At 40.8% G+C, this 23,170-nt stretch overlaps 1 protein-coding gene across 4 annotated transcripts in view; it reads left to right on the top strand.

Moving 5' to 3' along the window:
- Window positions 1–19,161, top strand: part of dgki (diacylglycerol kinase, iota) — a 98,886-nt gene extending 79,725 nt beyond the window's left edge. For 2 of the 4 annotated variants that reach the window (XM_085136746.1, XM_085136745.1), the window contains exons 18-34: window positions 435–508; window positions 1,807–1,918; window positions 1,991–2,077; window positions 3,790–3,902; window positions 4,707–4,769; window positions 6,603–6,703; window positions 7,416–7,495; window positions 7,788–7,832; window positions 8,254–8,323; window positions 9,437–9,477; window positions 9,595–9,719; window positions 10,825–10,850; window positions 12,259–12,296; window positions 13,739–13,859; window positions 14,541–14,577; window positions 14,828–14,927; window positions 15,808–19,161. In XM_085136746.1, the coding sequence (XP_084992872.1) occupies window positions 435–508; window positions 1,807–1,918; window positions 1,991–2,077; window positions 3,790–3,902; window positions 4,707–4,769; window positions 6,603–6,703; window positions 7,416–7,495; window positions 7,788–7,832; window positions 8,254–8,323; window positions 9,437–9,477; window positions 9,595–9,719; window positions 10,825–10,850; window positions 12,259–12,296; window positions 13,739–13,859; window positions 14,541–14,577; window positions 14,828–14,927; window positions 15,808–15,906 (1,332 nt within the window). In that variant the 3' untranslated portion in view covers window positions 15,907–19,161. The remainder of the gene's footprint in view (window positions 1–434; window positions 509–1,806; window positions 1,919–1,990; window positions 2,078–3,789; window positions 3,903–4,706; window positions 4,770–6,602; window positions 6,704–7,415; window positions 7,496–7,787; window positions 7,833–8,253; window positions 8,324–9,436; window positions 9,478–9,594; window positions 9,720–10,824; window positions 10,851–12,258; window positions 12,297–13,738; window positions 13,860–14,540; window positions 14,578–14,827; window positions 14,928–15,807) is intronic. The other 2 variants (XM_085136748.1, XM_085136747.1) reach the window with 2 other exon arrangements.
- Window positions 19,162–23,170: the final 4,009 nt, after the last annotated feature.

The following is a 23,170-nucleotide window of genomic DNA, read 5'->3' as shown; positions in this document are numbered from 1 at the left end:
GTCTTTTCCTTGGATTTATTTATAGAAGCATATTGAATTTAACTGGACTTATCCTTTAATTATGCTTTGATTTAGAAACTTTCCTGGTGGAAAATGGATAATTGAATATGAAAAATCTGACCCAGAAATGGTTTGTACATTTAGAAAATGGCACATCTTACGTGGTTGCAGCAATAAATCATTAACGGCATCCTGCAGGGAGCTGAGTGTGGCGTGACCCTTGACCTGATTAATCAGAACGTGGGGGCGGGTTCGACTGAGAGTGAGGACAGTGAAACTGAGAGTAAAAGCTGAGAACAGCGAGCGACGCTTGAAATGACATTTAAAAGCAAAACAAACGTTCTGAGAGTGAAAATAAGTTGTTATACTGCAAATATGTGGCGCACATTCTGTGAAACGTTGGCTCAATGTTTCTCTTTACATGTCTTTCACAGTGTGATGGCACAGATCTCACTCCCAAGATCCAGGAGCTGAAGTTCCAGTGCATAGTGTTTCTAAACATTCCCAGGTAGGTGATCATGGAGTGGCCACGATAGCGCAAATCGATGGTTCCCAGGAATTTCTTGACCTGAACTTAGTCAGGCACTGTCTAGGTTTCTGAATATTAATGATTAGCTTCATAGCTTCAGCAGAAAGGGGTGGGGCGTAATGGTGTGGTGGATCTTTTCCATTCTTTGTGACCCTTATTAGCCTACCCAAGTCTTGTTGCTGACCACGCTGATTCCTACTCATCCTCCGATGGTTGCTTCCAGCAGGATGACACGTGGTGTCAAACTGGTTTATTGAACGTGCACACAGATGGCCTCCACAGTCCCATCTCAGTCCAACAGAGCAACTTTAGTAGTGGTGGAACAGGAAATTCTCATCATGGATGTGCAGCCCACAAATGTGGAGCAACTGTGTGATACTATCATGCCAACATGGATGTTTCCAGGACGTTGTTGAGTCTGTGGCATGAAGAATTAAGGCAGCTAAAGTTGTGACATAGATGTGTTGTGTCTCTGAACATCTGTGAGGGGGCGGTACTTATTTTCCTGTCACTCGGTGCTGCTGCAGTGTCGGTTCTGTCTCGATGCCTTTTGTGAACCAGACAGATTTCAGAGCTTTTCCTTCCCTGCAGAGGTCTGGCTATTTTTTTTTCCGAAGAAATTCACAGCGGACAGACTCTGAGCGTCATCAGTCAGTCATTGGTGAATTTCATAGCAGTTTTGTGATCTGTGGCTCAGTCAGTCTTTTTGAAAACAGTGTTGCTGTGTTCTTTCTTTGTGAATTTCTTGGTATTTGCTCTGCTAAGAACAAATAAAAACCAAAGAAAAAAAGTTCACCGTTATTGAAAAACGTGTAAATAATGGGGTATCTGTAGGTTTTAATTTCTGTCTAACAATTCAGTGTGTGACAAAGCATGTTAAATAGCATTTAGAAAACTGTGAGACACCACAACTCTCTTGTGACTACCTGACTAATTAAATTCTTGAAGTGGGCTGAAGGTAGAGGCGGGAGGTGTAATTCAGGTTTTATGCTCGCTGAAGCTGTTGACTTCAGTCCTCCCACGCAGCCTGGAGTTAAAATACTCCTCAGTCAATAAAAACAAATTTCATACCTGTTCGGTCAGAGGAGAGTCTGCGCCGTCACTGGAGAAAGATGAATCAGCCAGAAAAGCACTTGATTTGATATTTGAGTTTAACCTTTGCTAAAAAACATCAGCAGTGAGCGTGTCATCAACAGGACGCCACAGGGGGAGCCCAAATGACATTTAAGGTGTTTTTGAGACTCTGTTGTTGCATGTTTGTGTTAACATGTGTGCAGATACTGTGCCGGCACCATGCCATGGGGAAACACGGGAGACCATCGAGACTTTGAACCTCAGCGGCATGACGACGGCTGCATTGAGGTTATCGGCTTCACCATGGCCTCGCTGGTAAGAATTTCAAAAAAGAAGCAGCGCAACGAAGAGAAAACCACATCTGAAGACGTCTCTGTTGTCCACTAGGCAGCGCTGCAGGTTGGAGGTCACGGAGAGAGACTTCACCAGTGCAGAGAGGTCGTCCTCACTACCTACAAGACTGTACCTGTTCAGGTAATATTAGAGTGACAGAGTGTAATATAACAACCTCATACCTGCAGGATTCAAAGCAAGAGCAGCTAGAGAATAATCAGAGTATAAGAAAACAACAAACACGTAGAATTTCTCAGAATAAACACAAACTGTTGTAGTAAATGTACAGTTTTATTTAGGAGTGTCTAACATAAGGTCCGGGGGCCAGAATCGACCCAGCAAATACTCCGATCTGGCCCACTGGACAGCTTTGGAAAATGTGAAGGAGGGCATAAATGTTGACCTTTTTAGAAGTTTTACAGCTTTTCCTTTTGATAAAGACCCTTCACCACCAAAGCTGTTTATGCTGCATTAATTAAGTAATAGATAAACAATTAAATGACAAAATGTTTTTTAATATACCTAGTTTAGCTTGTATTAAAACATTAATTAATAAAAACTTTGAAATTGAAATGGTACGTGACAGCAAACTTTAGGTCCGTGCTTCTAAGACTTCCTCTGGTACAAAAACCTGGATAAAGTTCCCACTTCCCCATCTCACATGTTTAATTGATCAGTAACAATTAAAACGATTGACTTCCGGTGAAATTAATTTCAGCACAGTCAGTCCTGTTACCCAGCATGAAGATCAACCTTTTTAAATTCCATATGTTTCCGGTGATGCACCTCACAGTTTGACAAACCTTTGAGATGATTGACTGATTTTTAATTTTTCTCTCTTAAATATTTGATTCAATTCTTTGTTTAGCTCTGAGTAACTCTGCAGGGGACAATATCTCATTATTCATTCTTTATTTCATTATTATTTATTCATATCTATTAATGATATTTAAAACGTAACTACAGTGCTGGCTGTAATATAAACAGAGAAGCAACAACGTTGAGAAACAAGAAAATGGTTAAACAGTTTTTCTCAAATGGGTACACGAGAACCTCTCGGGGTAGTTTAGAGTACTGCATTTTTTTTAAAGTAACAGTCATGCAGAAATTATGAAGTCATTCAGCTGCAGTAAATGCAATGAGAAGTGCGAGTGTATTCAAATTGGCTATATATTTAATTTTATTTGTGATATTTAATGACAAACAGACAAAAGTGAGCCAGATGTTTGTGTGCAGTGACTCTGATCAAAAGCTCAGATAGGAGAAAGAGATGAGAGCTGTTAAAACCCTCTGTTTGTGATGATCAGGGGCTCAATGTGAGATAAAGAAGGATTATTTTGAGCTGAATCGTGCAATGCCGCTCTAGTAGAGTCCACTATACTTTGCTGTGGTTTGTGAGATTTATTTAACCTGACATTTCTTTTTATCAGGCCAGGTCAAATAAATATTACACAAGCTATTACTAAATTGAAGACGGCTCAAATATCTCCAAGAGCCCAACCAAACCTTCCAACCCAACCCCAATAATGACCATTTTAAAAAAAGAAAAAGAAGGTTGAGCTCATATAAAGTCATCAGGGAAGTGTTTACTGAGGTCACAGAGCAAGTGAGTTGAGGGCCGTTTTCATTTCCATAGAAGTGGAGGTCTCTTTCCAAACAAGAGTCACCCTCTGCTGGTCCTTAGAAAGAATGCAGGTTTAAGACGTCCGTCTTTTAAACTGTTTGTGAGTGCAAGTAGCTTCTTGGCTGATTTTCGGATTTATATGCTGCTGATGTAAGCCTAAAAGAAGCAAATACTATGAAGTCATTGGTTTGACCTTTAAAACATGACCTCAGCGTGTCTTTCTGCTCAGGTGGACGGCGAGCCATGCCGACTGGCTCCATCCACTCTCCGCATCTCTCTTCGAAATCAGGCCAACATGGTCCAGAAGAGCAAGAGACGCACCTCTGTGCCCCTGCTCAACGAGTGAGTCACACACACACACACACACACACGTGCGCGCTCGTACAGATGGAGGATCTAGGCCAGCAGCGTTGTAAAAAATCTGAATGAGTCACACAGTCTGTTTAGCAGGAGCTGACATTCACTCGTCAGTCTCCCACATCTCCGTACAGCACGCCAGACCAAGTCAAAGGAGGGACGTGTAATCAAAGAATCCAAACAAGAGCATGGGTGACACGCTGACACGTGACACTGGCAGTTTCCCGTGAACAGGAGATGCTTATTGATCTGTTTCAGGAGTGGCAGTGCTGCCTTGTGATTTCCTCCTGCACAAAGAGAATCACGAGACTACTAACCCTCCTCCATCCCCGTAGCACTAATATCTCTTCATGTATATCTCTGTCTTTATCTGTGTGTATTTTAAACCGTGTCAGCTACAGTAACTGTGTGCATGTGAGAGCAGGAAGAGTAGAGGGTGATGACTTTCTGTAGCTGAACTTATCGACTGTCTGTACTGCTACTGTGCTATCAATGTTTGTCCACTTACCTCTGGGCTTTTCTCCGTCTGTTCCTCCTGTTCTTCTTCTTCTTCTTCTTCTTCTTCTTCTTTTGTCTTCCTTCATATTCACTTCTTCATTCCTCCAACACACACGCCGGTGTGATCTTTAATTATTTCTTTTCTTTTCTTTACCTTGTCTCCTTCCCCTCCTCTTTTTTTCATTTCCTTTCCCCTCCTCGTCATTTTCTCTTTTTTCCCCCCCTCATCTCCCCCCGTCATACGTTCCTCCTCTCTTCTGTGTGTGTGTGTGCGCGTGTGTGCGGCCGTAGTATTCAGAAGGTGTGTGCAGCTGATCTGCGCCGCCTCTCTGCTCCCCCCGACTCCTTCTCTGTGTAAGTACCTGAGCCCTCTGTGACTGGATGGATGGATGTTTGTGTCCATGTGAGTAAATGTGTTGACAGCGTTGTGTCTTTATTGATCCATCAGGCTTTGACCAATATTTGACATGACAAAATCAGCAGTTGGCATCTTCCCAGCTTTGTGGACAGTTATGATGATTTTAATGATAGCAAATTATAAAATATTTGACTTTATTTGTTCATTTAACAGTTTTTATTTGTAGTATTGGAAGTGGTGTTCAGTCAAAGCTGTGGCTACAACAACAACGAATAAAAGGATGAAGCAGAAAAGCTGTGACCCATTTTAAAATCAGGAAATCCCACGGGCCCCACCCAATCTTAAGTCCTCACCCTAATCATGATACAAGAGAAAGTGATATTTCCTTGAAAGTTGTGTTTAAAAAAAGCCTTAATAGAAATCACACTGATGAAGAAACGTAAATGTCCAACCAGGCCTTTCAAACATGACACGCTCTTTAACCTGCCAACACTTTAGTACAAACTCACGGGTAATGACTGGTACATTCACCACGAGTGAGCCTCCTGCATGCTGAACTCAGGCAGCACCCTCACCTGAACCAAGCAGAGTATTTCCAGGAGCGAGGAAGAGTCTGACGTGGGCTGTCTCCTGCTGCATGTTTAATGCGAGGAAGGGCAAATCAGGACAAAGTCCCAACATTGAAAGAGGCTCTGCATTAGGATTCCCAACTCATTTAAAGCGGCGCTTTTTGAGCGAGGAGAGGAGAGGAGACAGTTATCCAAGGACACCCTGACTAATGTTCCTCTGTGCTCGTTAGCAGCAGTGGCTAATCAGAAAGACAGCAACCTGAGAGAGTTAGACGTAACAGACAGGAGTCGTAATGTCCTTATTTTATAAGCCCAGATTTTTCCTGTTGGACGTGTTGGCTGTGAGGGTCCATGAACCCCATTTTGAGAACCCCAGATTTGAAATGCTCAAATAGCTGTATTGGTCAAACCCTGCTGTGTCGTGCTGGCTGTTGGTGTTTGTGTTACATGGGCTGGAAGAGAGCGGCAGAGGGAGAAAGAGCGCGTGGCAGCATGCAGATAAAAGCCTGTCCACTCCTCAGTGTGCTTCTGTCTTTTGTCTTAATGTTTCCCTCGCTGTAGTCCCTTTAACTTTACTTGAACCGAGCCTCTCGCTTGACGTCCAGACCCTGTAAAGTGTCTTAATGTCGTGCTCTGAGTAACAAGAGTCATGTAACTGTTGTAATTTCAAACGCTTTCTGTCCCTTTGCAGGTAAGATTATTGAGTTAGAGGTTTTGAGGCTCTGTGGACGTATGATTCTCAAACACCTGTGCAGATGTCTTTTATAATGTCAGAGCTCATAGATCTGTTTTCACATAAACAAAAGAAGACAGAGGAGGAATTAAATATCGAGTAAAAGCAGCTGAGCTGAACTCCACTGTGCTGCTTACTGCTGAAATATTTATTCGATTCCAGTGTTTTGGTCTGTCCAGCCTTCGTCAGGTACGTGGGCAGCATCTCAGCATGAGATCACTTTCACTGAAAGTCAGACGGACCAAAACATCGTCAATAATGAAGTGCAGGAGTTCAGCTCAGTTGTTTGTTTGTTTTTATGTAGTTTTCTCCTCTGATCGAGCTGTCACTCATTCAGGTGTGCAGACACTCAGTTATATTTATAGTTAAATAAAAGTTCAGATCTGTTTTGCGTTGTGTCCAGTTGTGTCTGTGCATGCATGTATGCATCTGTATGCCTTTCTCATTGTCTGCTCGGGCATGTCTGATCTGTGCGTGTGTGTGCGTGTGTGCATGTACATGCACGTGTGTGTGTGTGCTTTTTCCAGTCCTCACGCAGTTCCAGATCGTCTGCGTCTTCGAGTGAACCGGATCAGCCTCCAGGAGTACGACAGGCTGCAGTATGACAAGGAGCGGCTACGAGACATATGTAAGGCTCTCTGTGTCTCTTAAATTAAAAAAGATATCAGCAGAATTTTGTAGCTCATTTGTTTTTAGCCAAACCAACTTTATGACACACATATAGCTAGCAGATACCTGCTAACCTGTTTGTTATTGCTAAGAATTCCACTAAAGCTGAATTACATCTTAAGACTAAATTAGCGTAAGTACTGTAAGTCACACTGTTTGTCAAATAAACCATTAAAAAAAAATTCCAAAAGGCATCAACAGGATACACGAAACATAACTTTAAGCTTTACAACGAATAAATGGATGAGTTTTGGTTATGAAGGAGGAAACTTTCCATACAGGCTGGTTTTGTACCAGCTCTAATTTCACTGCTGTATTCCTGTACAGACATGTTTGTTTGTTTATGTTCAGTTCAAAGACTTATTTATAGAATATTTTATTCCTAATCACATGAAAAAAATATGTTTTAGTGGTTTATAAAGTAACAAACCTTTCACTCATGTGACAGACAAATAAAACTAGTATTCTGGACCCGACTGTGTCCAACATTTACGTTTCTGCAGCCTGGCACCACGTTTTCATATTTAAACATATTTCTGAAGATTTCTAGTGCAGAAAAATAATTTTCTTAGTGTAGGTGATCAGCTGTGGATACCATGTGTTGATAAATCTTTACTGTAATTACCCGAAAGCTCTAACATGTGTCTGTGTTTTGTTTTGTTTTTTCTCAGCCATCCCTGTTGGCATAGTGGTGGTGAGGGGGGACTGTGACCTGGAGACCTGCAGACTTTATATTGACAGATTACAAGAGGCAAGTCTCTAGCTTTACCACCATCATCATCATCATCCCTTTAATTGCCTCCCTTGTTCTCCTTTTCTCCTGTTTCCTCCTCTTCATCATTATTTCATGATCCACGCAGCAGCGTCGCCACTCCTTTCTCAGTTATTTATAGATGGATGAATGACCGGCACTGCCGGGAACGCTCTTTAGCTGTCTGTCTCATGTGACTGAATGTAAAATGTGTAGAAGCTGTTGGTGTTTTTTGTGTAAATGCTTCTGGCTCTTTGTTAACCTTGAAACCTGTCTGCTGTGTGCTTGCTAGGATTTACACCAGGCACCATCTACTGGCCACAGAGTGCACTACCAGGTATATGACTTTGGGGTGTCTTTCTGTGAGGGTTGAGAAACACTGAAACATTTGGACAGTCATCTAAGAGTTTTTAGGTGGCTGGCAGCTCATAAGCATTTGGCTAAATAATAGCTAAATAATATAAACTAATTTTATCTGTTATAGGCTGGCACCCACTCTAAAATCCTTAGAGTAACCCTTAGAGTGGTAAAATCCCTAAAAACAGCTCATTGATATGCACTACATGCTGTCTTATTGTCTTGCTCATCTCTGCCACACTACAAAACACTCGTAAACAGCACTTTTGTCTTTCTCACGTGTTCTGTCTTTTGCTTCGTCTTTACTCTGATTAATCTCCTGATTGAACCCTGTTACATTCAGTTCATTGTTCAATTAAAAAAAATGGCGACAATCACAACATTTGTCTCTTTGCCTCCAGGATGAAAGCAGAGGTGTCCCCCGGACCAGTTCAACCAGCAGACTGTCTCCCAACTGGAGCTTCTTGGATTGTGAGTGACTGAAACACCTTAAACTGGATCAGAGTCCTTCTAGAAGGATCTCAGTAACATCTTCATGCACCTGTTGTGGCAGTTAATTAAATTAAGTTTAATTTCAGTGGTCCCCAAAACACAAAAACTGCATGTATAGGGTCGCCAGCTTGCAGACTTTGACTCAAAGTAAGGTTTTAAAATGCTTTTTCTTCCCTCCTTGAGAGTTAAATTTCTACTAAGATGCTGTTACAGAATTATTTATGTCTGTAAACCGTACACATAGCTTCTTAAAGCCTTCAACTAGTCACCAAACTAGTCGGTTATCCATCACATCCTTTAGTAAAGTGTACAGTAATGCATTCAGACTCCAGTCCTGAAAGTAGGGTAAAGTTTATTTATTTTGTGCTTTTTAAGAACAAAGGTCACAAATTCCTTCAAAAGTTGCTTGTATTGGTTCACTTGACACAAGGGGGCGCCACAGCAGGTGATACAACTGTGTGAGTGCATCGCAAAAATATGCCTGACACCTGTAAACGAAGCAGCATCTGGCTGGAGTTTAAAGACTGTTTAGTCTCCGTCTCGTCTCATCTTTGTCTTGGTCTCAATACCCTCTGGTCTTGGTATTGTCTTGGTCTTGGTTTAGGCGGTCTTGAGTACAAGTCTAGTATTAGTTGATCCCAGGCTGAATGTGTAATGTTTGCTAACTTGCAAAGAATGCCCACAGGGGGGCGTCAAAAGTTTCAAGTTTCAAAAGTCACAAGTAGCACAAAAAAGGTTTATTACTATTGTGGACAGTGATGCATTTTATTTTAATAAATATCCCAAAAAACGATCATATCGACTTCATATAGATTCTTTGTGTTTTTATAGTTGGTAAGTGATCAGTAAATGTGTTTTTGTATCATATTAACTTTATTTTCAATTCATTTTAAATCTTAATTAAAATGAACTGCATGCTTTCATCAAAGGACTTGAGTTATAAACTAAATTATCCGATAAAAATGAAAGTCGTTGAAGCTTTTTCTAAAATCATAAAAGATTATTTGGGTATCATAAGACCCTGCAGGGATTTTGATGAATGCAGCTTTACAGACGTTTTATGTTGCGTAACTGCGTGTTCCTTCTCTGCAGCCACGTCAGCCGACCGCTTCTATCGCATCGACAAGGCTCAGGTATTTTTGACTTTCCTGCTGCTTCAGAATTCACAAAGCTTGTTTCCAGGTGCATTTTCTTCCTCACGTTCCTTCTTTCTTTCCTGGTTCTCTGGGGGTTTGGGGGTTTTGTTTTAGGAGCATCTGCATTTCGTGACAGAAATCTGTCAGGATGAAGTGTTCATCCTGGACCACGAAGCTCCAGTGCTGAGCCAGGGCTCGTCTGCGGGGATGCCTGATCTGGTGGTGGAGCCCACTGCTGGGTAAGTCAGCAGATAGAGGTGACTCACTGAGGTCAGGAGCCTCTTCTGTACGGTGGTCATTCATGCACCTCAATTAAATAAATTTTTGCATGCGTTTTTACTCCTGGTGTGACCAGAAAAACGTAGCAGGTGAGAATTATGTCATATTTTCCCAGATACATGTTAAATTTAAAAAAAAGGAAATTAAGGAGACACCATCTGTTTGTTTGGTTTTTGTTTGTTTGGTTTTTTGAAGATATCTGAACCAGAAAACTCCAGAAAAAACCAGAAATTTTCTCCCTCCCAAGTTTTTTGGAGTGCAGCGCTCGAGCCTCTAGGATCATCTTCTGTCTTGGTCTTCAGAGCTGTTTAGTCAGTCAGCAGCTGAATGCAGGCAGAGTTTAGCATCTATTCTCTGACTTGCTAATAGAAAACTGGGCAGTGAAGAGTGATGGAAGAGTGGATGGGTTCAAACGGCAGAACTGACATTGCGTGATGAGAGTGAATCGTGTCATTGTATATGATGCAGCCGGCACAGCCCTGTGCATTTTATCTGCTCTCCTCACTTCTGGACAGAGTAGACAAAAGAAGGATTACAGAGAAAACTATCTCTGGGAGGGTCACGCTCCACATGAACGTTTCGTTTTACCTACTGTGTGATCACCTTTCTTATCCTGGGTATCAAATAGTTTCCATACCTAAAATGCAAATGAGAAAACGTTTATTCATAATGAAGCAGCGAAAGCCGCAACATCCCAGGCGAGGCATATCCCCCTGATGCATCTGAAAGAGGGCAAGTGACATCACACGTAGCCACCGCAGCATCACCCCTGCGTTTTAGCTGCCGCCACGCTGTTTTCTTTGGAAAACATCTTTGAATGATTGCTTAGAAGAAGCCCTCTCAGATGGGACATCAAAACTAAAGCAAATGTGTGTTTGAGGCTGAACATCAGATCATTTCTCTTCAACATTTATAATTAACAGATGTGGCCATAACTTTGCACTTGCATCTGCTGCTGATGAGAATACGAAGGTTTCCATGGTTACGCGATACTAACATTGTGTAAGCACTGGAAAAGTGTTATCTACATATCTTATTAACGCTGTCTTTGTTTTCTGTTTGCAGCGCTCCGTTGACATCAGACGAACAAGGTATCACACGCACGCACGCACCGACACACAGTTGGTGTCACAATATTAAAGTTGAACTTTTTAAGGAGCCTGAAAGTAAGAGATTTCTCCAAAAACACAGCAGGCAAGGTTAAACCTTGTTGTATAAATTCATTTCTAGTTATTTATATATAACAAAAATACAATAAAAATTTCCATAAAGTGCTTTATGGAGAGTAAAGTCCAGCAATCAGATGACAGGCGACTGTGGGAAGGAAAAACTCCCTGGTAACTGGTGTATATTAATGTTTTCTTGTTTTGTTTTTTAAACAGAAGCAATTTCTAAGCCAGGCTCATCTTCCTGCTTTGATTCTTTCTGTAATTTTGTCATATTTTAAGGAGTTTTCCAGCCCTCTAATTACTCTCCTGTACTTACCTGGTACAAAAGGGCACATTAAATGTAAAGTGTTTGGCGTGCCTGTAAGTTGTAATATTCAGAGTATGAGGGTAAATATTTGCCTGATTTGATCAAATGTAATGCGGTGAATGTAAACCGTAAACATCAGCTGGTTATGAGTTGTCAGGTGGAAGTCACGGGTTGACCTTTGATATGACTCATAGATTAGGGCATGTCTCAACTTTAGAAACTAAAAGTAAAACACTTCTCGGACAGATACAGTTTCCTCATTTGCTTTTGTTTTCTTTCTGAAAAATAAGACTGAGCGAACTTTTTCCATTATCTTATGGAGATGGGCAGTTTGGGACTTTTCTTTACAGGTTTCTCTCTTTGGTAAATTGATTTGCTTTCTTCAGTGTGTTCACACTTCTGAACACACTGTGGAACGGTGTTTGCGAGGCCTGTTTACAGAGTCACATCAACAGTCATCCATATTCCCGGGACTCCCCAGTTCTCCCAGAGAACCGGTTGTTCCTTGTGCTTCCAGTTCTGCTGCTTTTTTTCTACTTGTGCTGATTTACGATTTTAGAAACGCCTTGCTTGGACCGAAATGTATTGCTTTTAACACATTTATTTAATTATTTTCCTAAAAGCAGCTCCGACGGTCAATCGCTAATTATGAAATCCTCATCCGTAAATGCTCCAGACACACATTAAGTGCTGGAGTTTTAGTTTCCCTGCGATTAATGCTGTCATTAAGGGTTTCTAGTTGGGCTGTTCAGAGCAGCATGATGCCTCGAGACAAGAGGAATATTTCTCCTGTGTGGAACAAACACCTCAGCTTTCACCTTTGTAAGAAAGTGGAGCAAAGTTAAAATAGAGCCCTGTGGAAAGACTCGGTCTGATGCTCCCTTCAAACAATAGGTCACCTTAATTATCTGTTACTGAGAAAAAGATCCCTGCATTGTTTTTCTGCTGTAAGCAGTGTTTGAGCACAGAGACAGCTGCAGAAAAGAGGAAGAAAGTGACTGCTTTGTGTTTGTGTGTTCACAGCTCTGCTGACGGCTGCAAGTTCTGGGGACCTCTCCACGGTAATTCACATTGACGGCCTGAGGATGACCGGTTACTAGCCTGTGTGTTAGCCACTGCAGAATTAGTTTCTGTGGTTTAATGTTGCGCAACATTAAAATTCCCTTTGCCCAGCCGATAAAGATCAACAAAGACTCAGCAGTTTCTTAAGTCATGAAAAGGTTAAATTATGCATCACTCCAAACACCACAGGCTCCTTTTTTTAAAAAAATTACGGGCATGCTGTGACTCATACTACAGGCATTCCTACAAAGTTCCCTGTCAGCCATGACAGTACTACCTTCTAAAGGGAGGAAATCCCACGGTTTCTTGTTTCTGTCATGTGTACATGTGACGGTTTTTCCCTCTCTTGGTTCTGTATCAGACCAGACATCCTTCATGGGGCAATGAAACTTGGCTTAAAGTGGGAGGAACTAAAACAGGTTGTTCCAGACAGCTAGGGGGCTGTTTCAAGAACTGATAACAACAAAAACAAAAAGCAAAACAAAAATAACTCTGGTAGTGTCAAAGAATTGAAGTATTCAACTAGAAATGAGCAGAGTCAGGAAAAACTCTAGAAGTAAAAAAAACTCCCCAAAAAACAGATTATTGATGTTTGCAAGATCACGAGAAAATGCTTTAAACTGGTTGTGGCCTGGCTCATAGTCCAGGACAGAAATGGAAGGGGCACTATAGCAGATGGTTAATGAGAGGACTTATTCGGATAAATTAAAGGAAACTAAAAGTGATGGCAGTGGAATGCCCACATGTATGGGTGTATTTTGGCCTTTTATGTCACCAAAAACAGAGGGGAAGAGGTCTGATTTGTGTGGACCAACAACAAATCTGCGTCTTTATCTCCTGTTTTTGTCACCTGTTATTGCTTGCGTCTCACGTCTCCTGTGATTAAGATGTGGGGTGTTGCGACAGATAAACAAAACTAAAAGAAAGACATGTGGGTCAACCGGGATAGGAGCGAGACAGTTGTTAGCTGAAGCTGCTTTACCCTGATTCCCAGACAGTAGAATCATTAACCACTCTTGTGTCTGCACAGAGAAGGCGTCCTCTCAAGGTAGCAAGTTTAAAAATTATCCTTAGGCACTTTGTCACAAAAACCCACTTAATTTGTTCCCATTTCTCTTGAAGAATACCAAAGCTAACATCTTAGTAATTACCTTGTTGTTCTTTGACAAACAACAACAAGGTGATTACCAAAGAGCTGTTAGCTGAATACTTGGCATATCTGAGAGTGTGTGTTTGGACAGTGGAGGATGAAAAAAGAATTGGGGTCTAAAAAGATAAATGAAATAACATATAGAAATAGATGTTCAGTGCTTTTATCAAGAAAGAACAATCAGGTTTTTCTATCAAGAAAGATTTGCTCTTTCTTTGTATTTTCCTGTTTTTAAGAATCCTGGTTGATGTTGAAAATCTTGAAATCGTGTCTTCCTGTCGGCCTCTGCAGCTCTCACAGTGTGTGGATCGAGGCGTCAATTTGTTGGTCCGAGACTCTGGGGGTTGTTCAGCGTTGCATTTAGCTGCTCAGAGCGGACACGCAGACCTGGTCCGCTACATACTGCAGCAAGGTGAGAAAGTGCATGTTAAATAAATATCTGTGTTACTGTAAACGAACGTCTCCTGGATCTACTTTCAGTCAGAGTCACAAAACTGAAAGACTCAGGTTGTTTAGGGTTAAAATCCCACAGCTGTGTACATCTCAGTGTCACAACAACAGTTCTGGATATTCGCAATATCCAATATTCAAACTGACACGTTTTAGTATTTCATGAAAAATCTCATCTTACTTTGAATTTAATCGCAGCAAAATGTCTCCAACAAGTTGGGAAGAGGGCAAAAAAAAGCTGAAAAAGAAACAAGTGGAGGAACATCAACAATGTGATGATTGGGTATAAAAAGAGCTTCTCAGAGAGTAATGAGGTGCAGATTGGCGAACCTGTGCACAAGACCTGCATGTAGAAATTATGGAACAATTTGAAAAACATGTTCTTGAATGTAAAATTACAAAGATGTCGAATATCGCATCATCTACAGTACAAGATATCATCAGAAGATTGAAAAAAAATTGGACAAATCTCTGTGTGCAAAGGCCAAAAATAAATACTGGATGTGAAATGATCCAGAAACACTGAGGCAAAGTGGAAGACTGTTCTGAGGGCAGGAAAAGAGGATTTGGACCTTCTGGCTTGTTTAACAGTATTTGTATGTTCAGATCACTGCTCACGCTTCCTCTGTTTCTCCCTCCTCAGGCTCCAAGGTTCTTCTGGATTTAACAGACACAGAGAGGTACTTTCTGTTTCGTTTTCTCTGAAGGGAAATGTATCATTCATGTGTATTTTTTATTTGTTTAAAATTCACACGTAGTGATTGTGTGAGAACCTGAGTGCAGACAACTCAATCCTGTAGTGTATTGTGGTATAGAACAGTCTGACCACAGTGACGTTACTGCTTTATCTATGATCTTTAGCTTTATATGAGTTGTATCTGATCACCAGAATGTGTGTGTCTGTGTGTGCGCGTGTGTGTGCGTGTCTAGAGGTGACACTGCATTGCACAAAGCAGCATCAGGGAAGCAGCACGCAGTGTGTCGACTACTGGTCGAGGGCGGGGCGTTACTAGAGAAGACCAACTTCCAGGTAAACAGATGTTTAAATGGTAAATGGACTGGTTCTTATATAGCACTTTTCTACTCTTCTGAGAACTCAAAGCGCTTTACACAACTTTAAACAGCTGCACATACAATTCCCGTAAGTGCCGATGAATCGAACCAGCGGCCGTCACGCAAACGATTTACAGTGAAAGGTTTTGTGGCTTCCAGGGTGTGTCACTCTCACTATGAAAAAGGAATCAGCCAGCAGCTGATACCAAAAGCTTAAAGAACAGGAAGTATGGCAATAAAAAAACAGGCTTTACCAAACAGATCAGTGCATCACATCTTTGTCCTGAGGGGAAGTGTGTGATTGTCATTTATATTTTTAGGCAAAGAAGAGGTAAGTCAGTCAATACCGGCTGCAATAAAAGAGGCAAAGTTCCCCAGGACAGTTGTGACCTGGAAACATGTTTAAAGATTAAAAGCTTCTTTAGTTTCTCACGTTCATTGACTTTCTTTAGCTTTTAGAGCCTTTAAGGGGCATTTTACACCACAGTTATTTTGTTTAAAGCACCAAAAATACCTTAAAAAATCCTTACAAGCAAAAACTTGTTGCAGAATTACTAAAAATGACTTTCGTCAGACTGGGTTAAACAGTAAAAGGTGGAAAGTCATCTTCTCAGAACCTTGGTAAGACATGTAGTTGCATCTAAACATGCGTCCTCCATGGTTCCATTTAAAGACGGTGATTTATTCTTTAGGCCAGATTAGCCCTCCGTTATGCTAGCTAGATTAGAGATCTCACTGTGGGACACCTTGCCCCCTTACCTTCCATTTTTAATCCATCCCTCGGATCCATGCTGCCACTTTTGTACGTTCCTTTTGGATGAGAGGCACGCTCCAATGTAATTGTCTCTTTCCTTCAGGGGAAGACGGCGGCAGACCAAGCCGATGGAGATGCTGAGCTCGCCGCCTACCTGAGCTCATCGTCCGCGAGCCACGAAGACCTGGAGACTGCCGTGTGATTGCAAACACGCTCGCGCACTCTGTGTCGCTCTGGACTCTGCGCGCGCTCGACGTGGAGAGGAAAACGTTTGGATTCGACTCTTCGGGCGGAGAAGTTGGAGACGAGCCAGAAGAGATGAACTGCTTCAGCTCGCAGCAGCACTGCAGAGGAGATTTTACTGGTCTACTATTTATTTGTATTTATTTATTCATATTCTATTTATTGCTTGTGCCGATTGAGTGAATGATTGATCGTAGGACTATCAGGATGCAAGTGCAATTGGACCAGCCGTCACACGTCGTGAGTTCACCTGTTTCTCATCTTATAAGGGATTCATGCATATTTTACTCCCTGAGACTTCTGCAGTGGTTTAAAGTGTATAAAGTGTCATTTCAGCGCTCGTAGGAACAGTAAAAGTTTTTGTTTGTCCCTTAAAACTTGTGCCAAAGACATTGCACTAGCGTAATGTCACATCTCGTCCCAAATTTCAGTCATTTTCCCATCATCTGTCACATAGTTTGATTTCCACGCCTTCCCTAAATTTTCTTACTCCCATGTCATTAAATATGCAACACTAGCGTTTGCAATCACGTGCTGCCCCCTAAGTCACGCATCACAAAATAAAACAAACAAAACGAACATATCCTCCCCGGGTGCGCTCGTCCTGAATCGCTTGTAATGTTTTCCGCTTTCGGCTTGTGGCGAGTCCCGACTCTACGCCACTTCTTATCTTATCGGAGTCGTTGCTTCGCCGTGACTCATAAAAATGACAAAACGCTTGTCAGATGATTCAAAAATCATCTCCACAGAGCTTTCTGACTCTTTCAAGCAGCCGATTACTTCCAGGAACACTCAGTTTTTAACTACAGCTTTTTCTCCAAGTACAAACAAAACGTGGAACAAGTGACCGAGTGGGATCATTTATGACTCCAGTCATATCTGTGTATGTGCTGCTGTGACATTTTTATAACCAATTATGACTCGGATTGTAACATTTAATAGATTTTTAATTAAATATGTCTGTTTTTAAGCATTAAGCTTTGATTTTACTGGAAATGACCATTTCTAATCACTACATTGTAGAAAGGCATGTACGCTATATGGACCAAACATAAGCTGCTCAGCCATGCAGCTGAAAGACTCTGTTATATTGGGACATTATACACGTAAAAGAAACATTATGAAATCATAAGTGATCTCACCTGGTTGTTTCAGTAGCTAAAATCTCTTGTAGATAACAAAAAGCAGCATTTTTTGGCTCTTTCTGGGATCCCAGAGAGTACAAATTTAACGGAATAATCACAACACGTTTCAGGAACCATAAGCTCATTAGCTGATGGAAAATAAATCACATTTGTGTCATAGAAATGCCTAAAATGTGCCGATCTCTGTCACATTTGTGGATATGTGCTTGTTTTCTTTGTCATATTTCTAATATTTTGCTTGTCTTGGTGAGATAAAGGTGATAAATGTTTTGCTCTGGGAAAAAACCCCCAAAAAACCCTCATATTTCAGAACAACACGGGACTCTTTTTGTGAACAAAGTTAGCGCTGAACCATCAAACCAGTGACCGTACCGAGTGATAGTGAGAGGGGACCAGTATTAGCCCAGTATGGAAAGAATGACGCTAACCCAAGGTTCCCGCCGTTTGCGTTTGAAAGCATTTTTGGACGATAGACCAGAGTCTGTTTAAAAAATGGGAGATTTAAAGTATTTTCGTTGCAATGTTTCTTTCAAACTAAGATTTTAACTTTTCACAGTTCGATAGTGTGTATCTGGTACTCCTGATGTGTGTGTGTGTGTGTGTGTGTGTGTGTGTGTGTGTGTATGTGTGTGTGTGTGTGTGTGTGTTTGCAGCATTTGTCTAAGAATAAATTAAAATCTGAGCCATATTCAATGCAATATGAATAGATTATGTCTTCTTGTTTTTGCATTTCTATGTTACTCATTTACATTACATTAATGTTTGTAACACGGTCGAGCATTTAGCACCGAGGAGTATTGAATGTGCGGTTTTGCTTCAGTGCTGGTTGGGAAAATGATTCTTGTTTCGTTCGTTCTTTTCTTTTGAGAGCACATATGTCAGTAGGACTGAATGACCCTGTGAGCTCTGCAGTAACCTGTGCTGATATTTGCAGGACATGATGCTTTCCCCAATTATTTAAGGGGACATTGTAAAGAGTCGTGATCAGCCATCATAGAAGTCTGGCTCCCAAAGTCCCAGCTTACGTTTACTGCGGTGGCTTTTTTCCCTTTCCCTCAAAATTCAAACTATTAGTCGCCAACTTCTGTCCTCAGGAGGTTGGTTTGAAAGAAGGTTTCCGGTACATCACAGATTGGCTCTGGAGTCCCTTTAGTGTCATAGAAAGCAGATATCCTAATATGGTTATCTCAGGAATGAGTAAATATGTACTAACAGGGTGTTGGTGCTTTGCAAGCACAACTATTCCTGTGCAAAGACAATCCCACAGAGGCACCTATTTGTAAAATATATGGAAAATTTAAGAGCGGTAAAAACATTTGGAGTAGGAATACAGCTTGGGTCTATTTTTCACTGCACTCTTATCAACCAATCAGATCGATCAGATCTCTCTGCCCTGTTTTACCAAGGGTTAAAACGTATGATGAGTAAAGACTCTTTTATTCCAGAGCTGTGTTGTTTAAACCCTTCGAATGTTCTTAGAATTTCTTGACTGAATCCACACTTTAAACATTCAGAGCCGATGTCTCGCTCTCTTTCTCTGCAGAGGTTTCTTGTTGTAGGATGGCTTCCACAAGCCAGATATCAAACTCGGTGGCCTTCCTCCGAATTTCAGCAGATTACGTAACGGACAAAATGTGTGTAAAATAAAACCACAAACTGATAATTTCCAGAAAGTGACTGTGCTCATGTAAGCTACGTTCGTTCTGAGCAGCACACACACACACACGCAGGCTTATTATCACTCTTTCTATTTAGTAGAAACATGACTTTGAATTAAACTGTGTCTATCATCAGCGTTGGTTATGCATGTCCTTTATTTTCTTACCTCCCTGGGATTCTGTTCTGGTAATGGCATAAAAAATGGCATTATTGATGTTTAAACTGTTCAATTGTTATAATTTTAAATGATTTATACTAAAGTTTCTTCTAAGGCTGGGCACGTGGTTTTGTTTTGTTTTTGTTTTTCTGCTTTTGTATTTTATTTTTCTGCTACTGATGATGATGATGGGATTACTTGAAGTTTGTTGTTTTTATTTTGTCATTTGGTAAAAGAAGATGTGACGCTGTTGTCTTGGTGTCTGACCTCATTTCCTGTTTGAGCGGTTGCCAGGGAAATCCCCTCAACACCAGTTGTTACTTGTCAAAACAAGCTGCTTTTTTAAGGAAGACACATCTTTGCAAAGTCATGCTGACAAGTGCAGAAATTTGAAAACAAACAGCAGATGCGAAGGAGTTCACATGTGGCTCCTCAGTTCAAGATTACATGACAAAAATAAAAGCAGCACATATATGTAACCCGGTATGTGTTAGCAACACTCAAAAAGGCTGAAATATGCTGATGTTTGCTAAATGTAAGACAGCACTGGATAAAATACTGGATCAAGTGGTGACACATAATGTACAAATCTGACACCAAAACTGGGGAAATAGAATTTTTTAATGGAATTTATATCTAATCATGTCTAATTAATATCAAGGCCTTTCTCCAAAAGAACTCACAGCCTCATGGTGGCAGTGAATAGAAAAGTTATGGAGGTGCTTAAATCTCTGACGTAACTACTCTAATGACAAGACCATAAAAGCTATAAAAAGTCTGATCTTTAATGTCAACTGATCGTCCTCAGGGTGCACCTGGCCTCCTTATCATTGTGTCGCAAAGGGCAGAATTAATTATCAGTGTTTGTGGGATGGAGACTCGTGGAAGGTGATGGGAAGTTGGAAGCAGGAATGACCTTCACCAGCTGTGTAATTTACTGGCAGGGTAAAATGGTGAATGGACTGATTCCTATATAGCGCTTTTCTACTCTCCTGGAGTACTCAAAGCACTCTGTACAACATGCTGCATTCACCCATACACACCCATTCACATACGCAGTATTATCTATACTTTGAGTGCTTTCTAACTATCATTCATACGCCAATGGATGGATCAGAGAGCAAGTCGGGGTTAGTATCATGCCCAAGGATATTTGGCATGCAAACTGCGGGAGCCAACCTTTCGATCAGCAGCTGACCTGCTCTTCCTCCTGAGCTACAGCCACCCCAATCTGGTTCACCAGATAAACCAGGCAGATGGTGGTTTTGAGGGTAAAACAAAATTATTAAGGAAACAAGCTCTCTGAACTCTCTGGAAGGAGTGTCTATCCCCACTCGTACATCTTAAGCTACTCCTACCGTGACACCGTGCATGCTGTTTTATCATTTAACTCATTTCATAAAAAGAAATCCAATGACCATTTCTAGCACAGTCTCACAGAAACATCAACAACTGTCTGCTGACAACATTCTCCCCTCTGTTTTCCATCTATCTGATATCCTGCAAAACTCTACCATAAACAGTCAAACAGGAAAAGAAATCCCTGTTTGATGGTCTGCTCTTTTTTCGCCTGCTTCCTCCAACCCTCTGCGTGGCCTTCACTACATCCAAGAATCTTCTCTCAGGTCTTCCTCTTTTCCTCCTGCCTGGCAGCTCCACCTTCATCCAAAGCCTCTCCTCTGCACCATCCCAGCCTTACTTCTCTAACCTTCTCTCCAAACCTTATGCCTTCTTGGTGTGTTAATCCTTTCCCTCCTGGACTTTCTCGATAAAAATCTTCAGCTCTTCCATGCAGCAGAATGATAACAACTGTGCAATCTAAAGTCTTCAGAGGTCAGGGGTTACCACCGTGACAAGCCTGGAGCCTGAGCCTCTGTTTGGATATTAAAAACCAGCCATGTTTAATATGATCGTGAAGTTTAAAAGTGACACAGAATAAGAAAAAGCATAAAAGATCCAATTTAAGCCAACATTAGTCTGTTTGGAGCACCAGGCAGGTGGATTTAAGTGCATTATGATTATATATGAAATAATTTTATTCATCATGATTTTATTTTTGCACCTTTGTGGATACAAAAGTGTCTTTGAAGCACTCTGACTGTTTCACATTCATAACCCAGATGTTCTCCAGGATTCAACAAGCAGCCACTTGAAGAAATTCTGCCCCACCTTTCTTTACCGTTTGATATCTGAGTCATAAACTTGTTCTTATACAACATCAGGAAATAAAGCAGTGTGCATTTTTAAGTGTTGTTAGCCCCTAAAGGCGACATGAACCTTCACCCATATTACAGTTTAATAAAGAAGAAAGAAAATCCCCAATGACACATGGATGAGACATTCCACATGTAGATATCCCTGATTCACACGAATGTGGAACTTCTCTCAGCGAAAAACTGTTACTGAGTATTTTCTGAGCAGTTTATTGATTGATTTGATTGGTTAAACTTTAAAAACCTCCAGATTTGGTTGCATACTTTGTGAAATACTTCCTCTTTTTAATTTAACACAAATCACAATGAACATCAGAGCCAGCTCACGATCATGTAGACTTCCTCTCTTCAGTGTGAAATGCTCATGCAGAAATCGATTCTTTTACTTCCCTACATCAAGAATCCATCCAAATTCCACGGATCCCAGTCGGTCACAGCGAGACAGACATGCCCACAGTGGGCACAGAGTCACCCACTGACCCAACGCAGATTTCTTTGTCTTCCTCGTGTTGTTTTAATTGCTTTTATGGGCCTAAGATCACCTAAACATGATTTGGTAACTGAAAGGAAAGTTAGATGATTATGAAGAATCCTGCAGACACTTCAAACTGTTCAAGTCTTAAGCGATTACTAATTTTTCATGCTTTATTTATCCCAGTGGGATTGTTTTTTTTCTTCATATGGTGTACAATCACCACACCCCACTTCCTTTGTCCTCCACTTGTCTGCTTTCAGACTTTGTAAAGGACACACTGCATGCCATGCTGAGATATGCCAAGTTATCAGATACAACTTACCAATGTTTGTTTGGTAAGGTGTCTGTTATCTGACTAAGTGTTATTTGGTTTTACAAAATGAAATTCTTCTGAACTTCTGAACTTCCTTATAAATAAAACCATGGTTTCTTGGCAACGTTATACTCAAGCTCTCCTTGCAGTGACGTGCAGGAGCTTGGGGATTTTTTCCTGACTTACCTGCTGATTGTGGAGCTTGATGATTGTCTGGTAAGGGCAGGCCTACGGAGGTCCTGGAATGTGGACACGACTACTTTTAGTCTGAGCTTTCATTTCTGCTCAGATCAATGTTTCTATGCACAGTGGTGTCACTCTCACCTTTATGTTGCAGCAGTTAAGCAAGCATGAAAGCAGATTTAGAGGTTAGCAGGGTAACCTGTTGCTGTAATAACAGGATGGGTTTATTTTTTTTTAAAAAATGAACAAGAAAACTTCCAGTTTATGATTCCAAACATTGGATAGACAATTATGGGCGCTTGTTTCTTCCACTAATACATCAAATTTCAGGTTAAATATCTCAAAATTTTAACTCAGTATTTCAAAATTGAGGTTACGATTGAGGTTAGTGTTCCTCTGAGACTAACTTGAAGTGCTGGAAAAATAAACTTGAAATTTTGTGCTATGTGAAGTTTATGGGAATTTAAAGCAGTTCAACTTTTGTTCTTCTTTTTCTGCCTAATTAAAAGGTGTAATACTAGCAACGAATCTGTGCACTGGGGACCATGGAGGCCCAGGCGGGGAATTGTATCTGAAGAAATAAAGTTAAGGCCTCCCTTGGCCTGTGTTTGTTTGACTATTTTTGTTTTTAATCGTTAATATAAGCTTCTTAAAATCTTCCCCTGATAAAGACCCTCCATATTATAACACCTACTGAAACCATCTAGTCAGTATTCGTCCATTTAAAAAAAAAAAAAAAGTTTTTTAAATAAACTAATTAAAACTAAACTTTCTTTCTATCAGAAACTAAACTGCAAGCTCTGGAAACGGACAGAAATCCACTCAACTAAAAACAAAAACTTGGAATTACCCAAGATTCAATTTTGGGTTTTTTCGGGAAGAACAGCAGCAAGTTTAGTTGGAATTATTAAGCGATTAATCACGGAGGATAGTTGTAGTTGTGAAATGCACACTGACATTATCAAAAGATGAAAGTGATGCAAGTGTACAAACATGCGTAGAGGATTAGGGGGGTTATTTTGTCGTGAATTAAATACGTTTTTTGTTCATTAAATGTACAAGAACAGAAAAATGTGCA

Source organism: Neolamprologus multifasciatus, chromosome 17, assembly GCF_963576455.1.
Source record: "Neolamprologus multifasciatus chromosome 17, fNeoMul1.2, whole genome shotgun sequence".
Lineage (NCBI taxonomy): Eukaryota > Metazoa > Chordata > Actinopteri > Cichliformes > Cichlidae > Neolamprologus > Neolamprologus multifasciatus.
The sequence above is the reverse complement of the archived record's forward strand: the minus strand, read 5'-3'. Positions and strand labels throughout refer to the sequence as shown.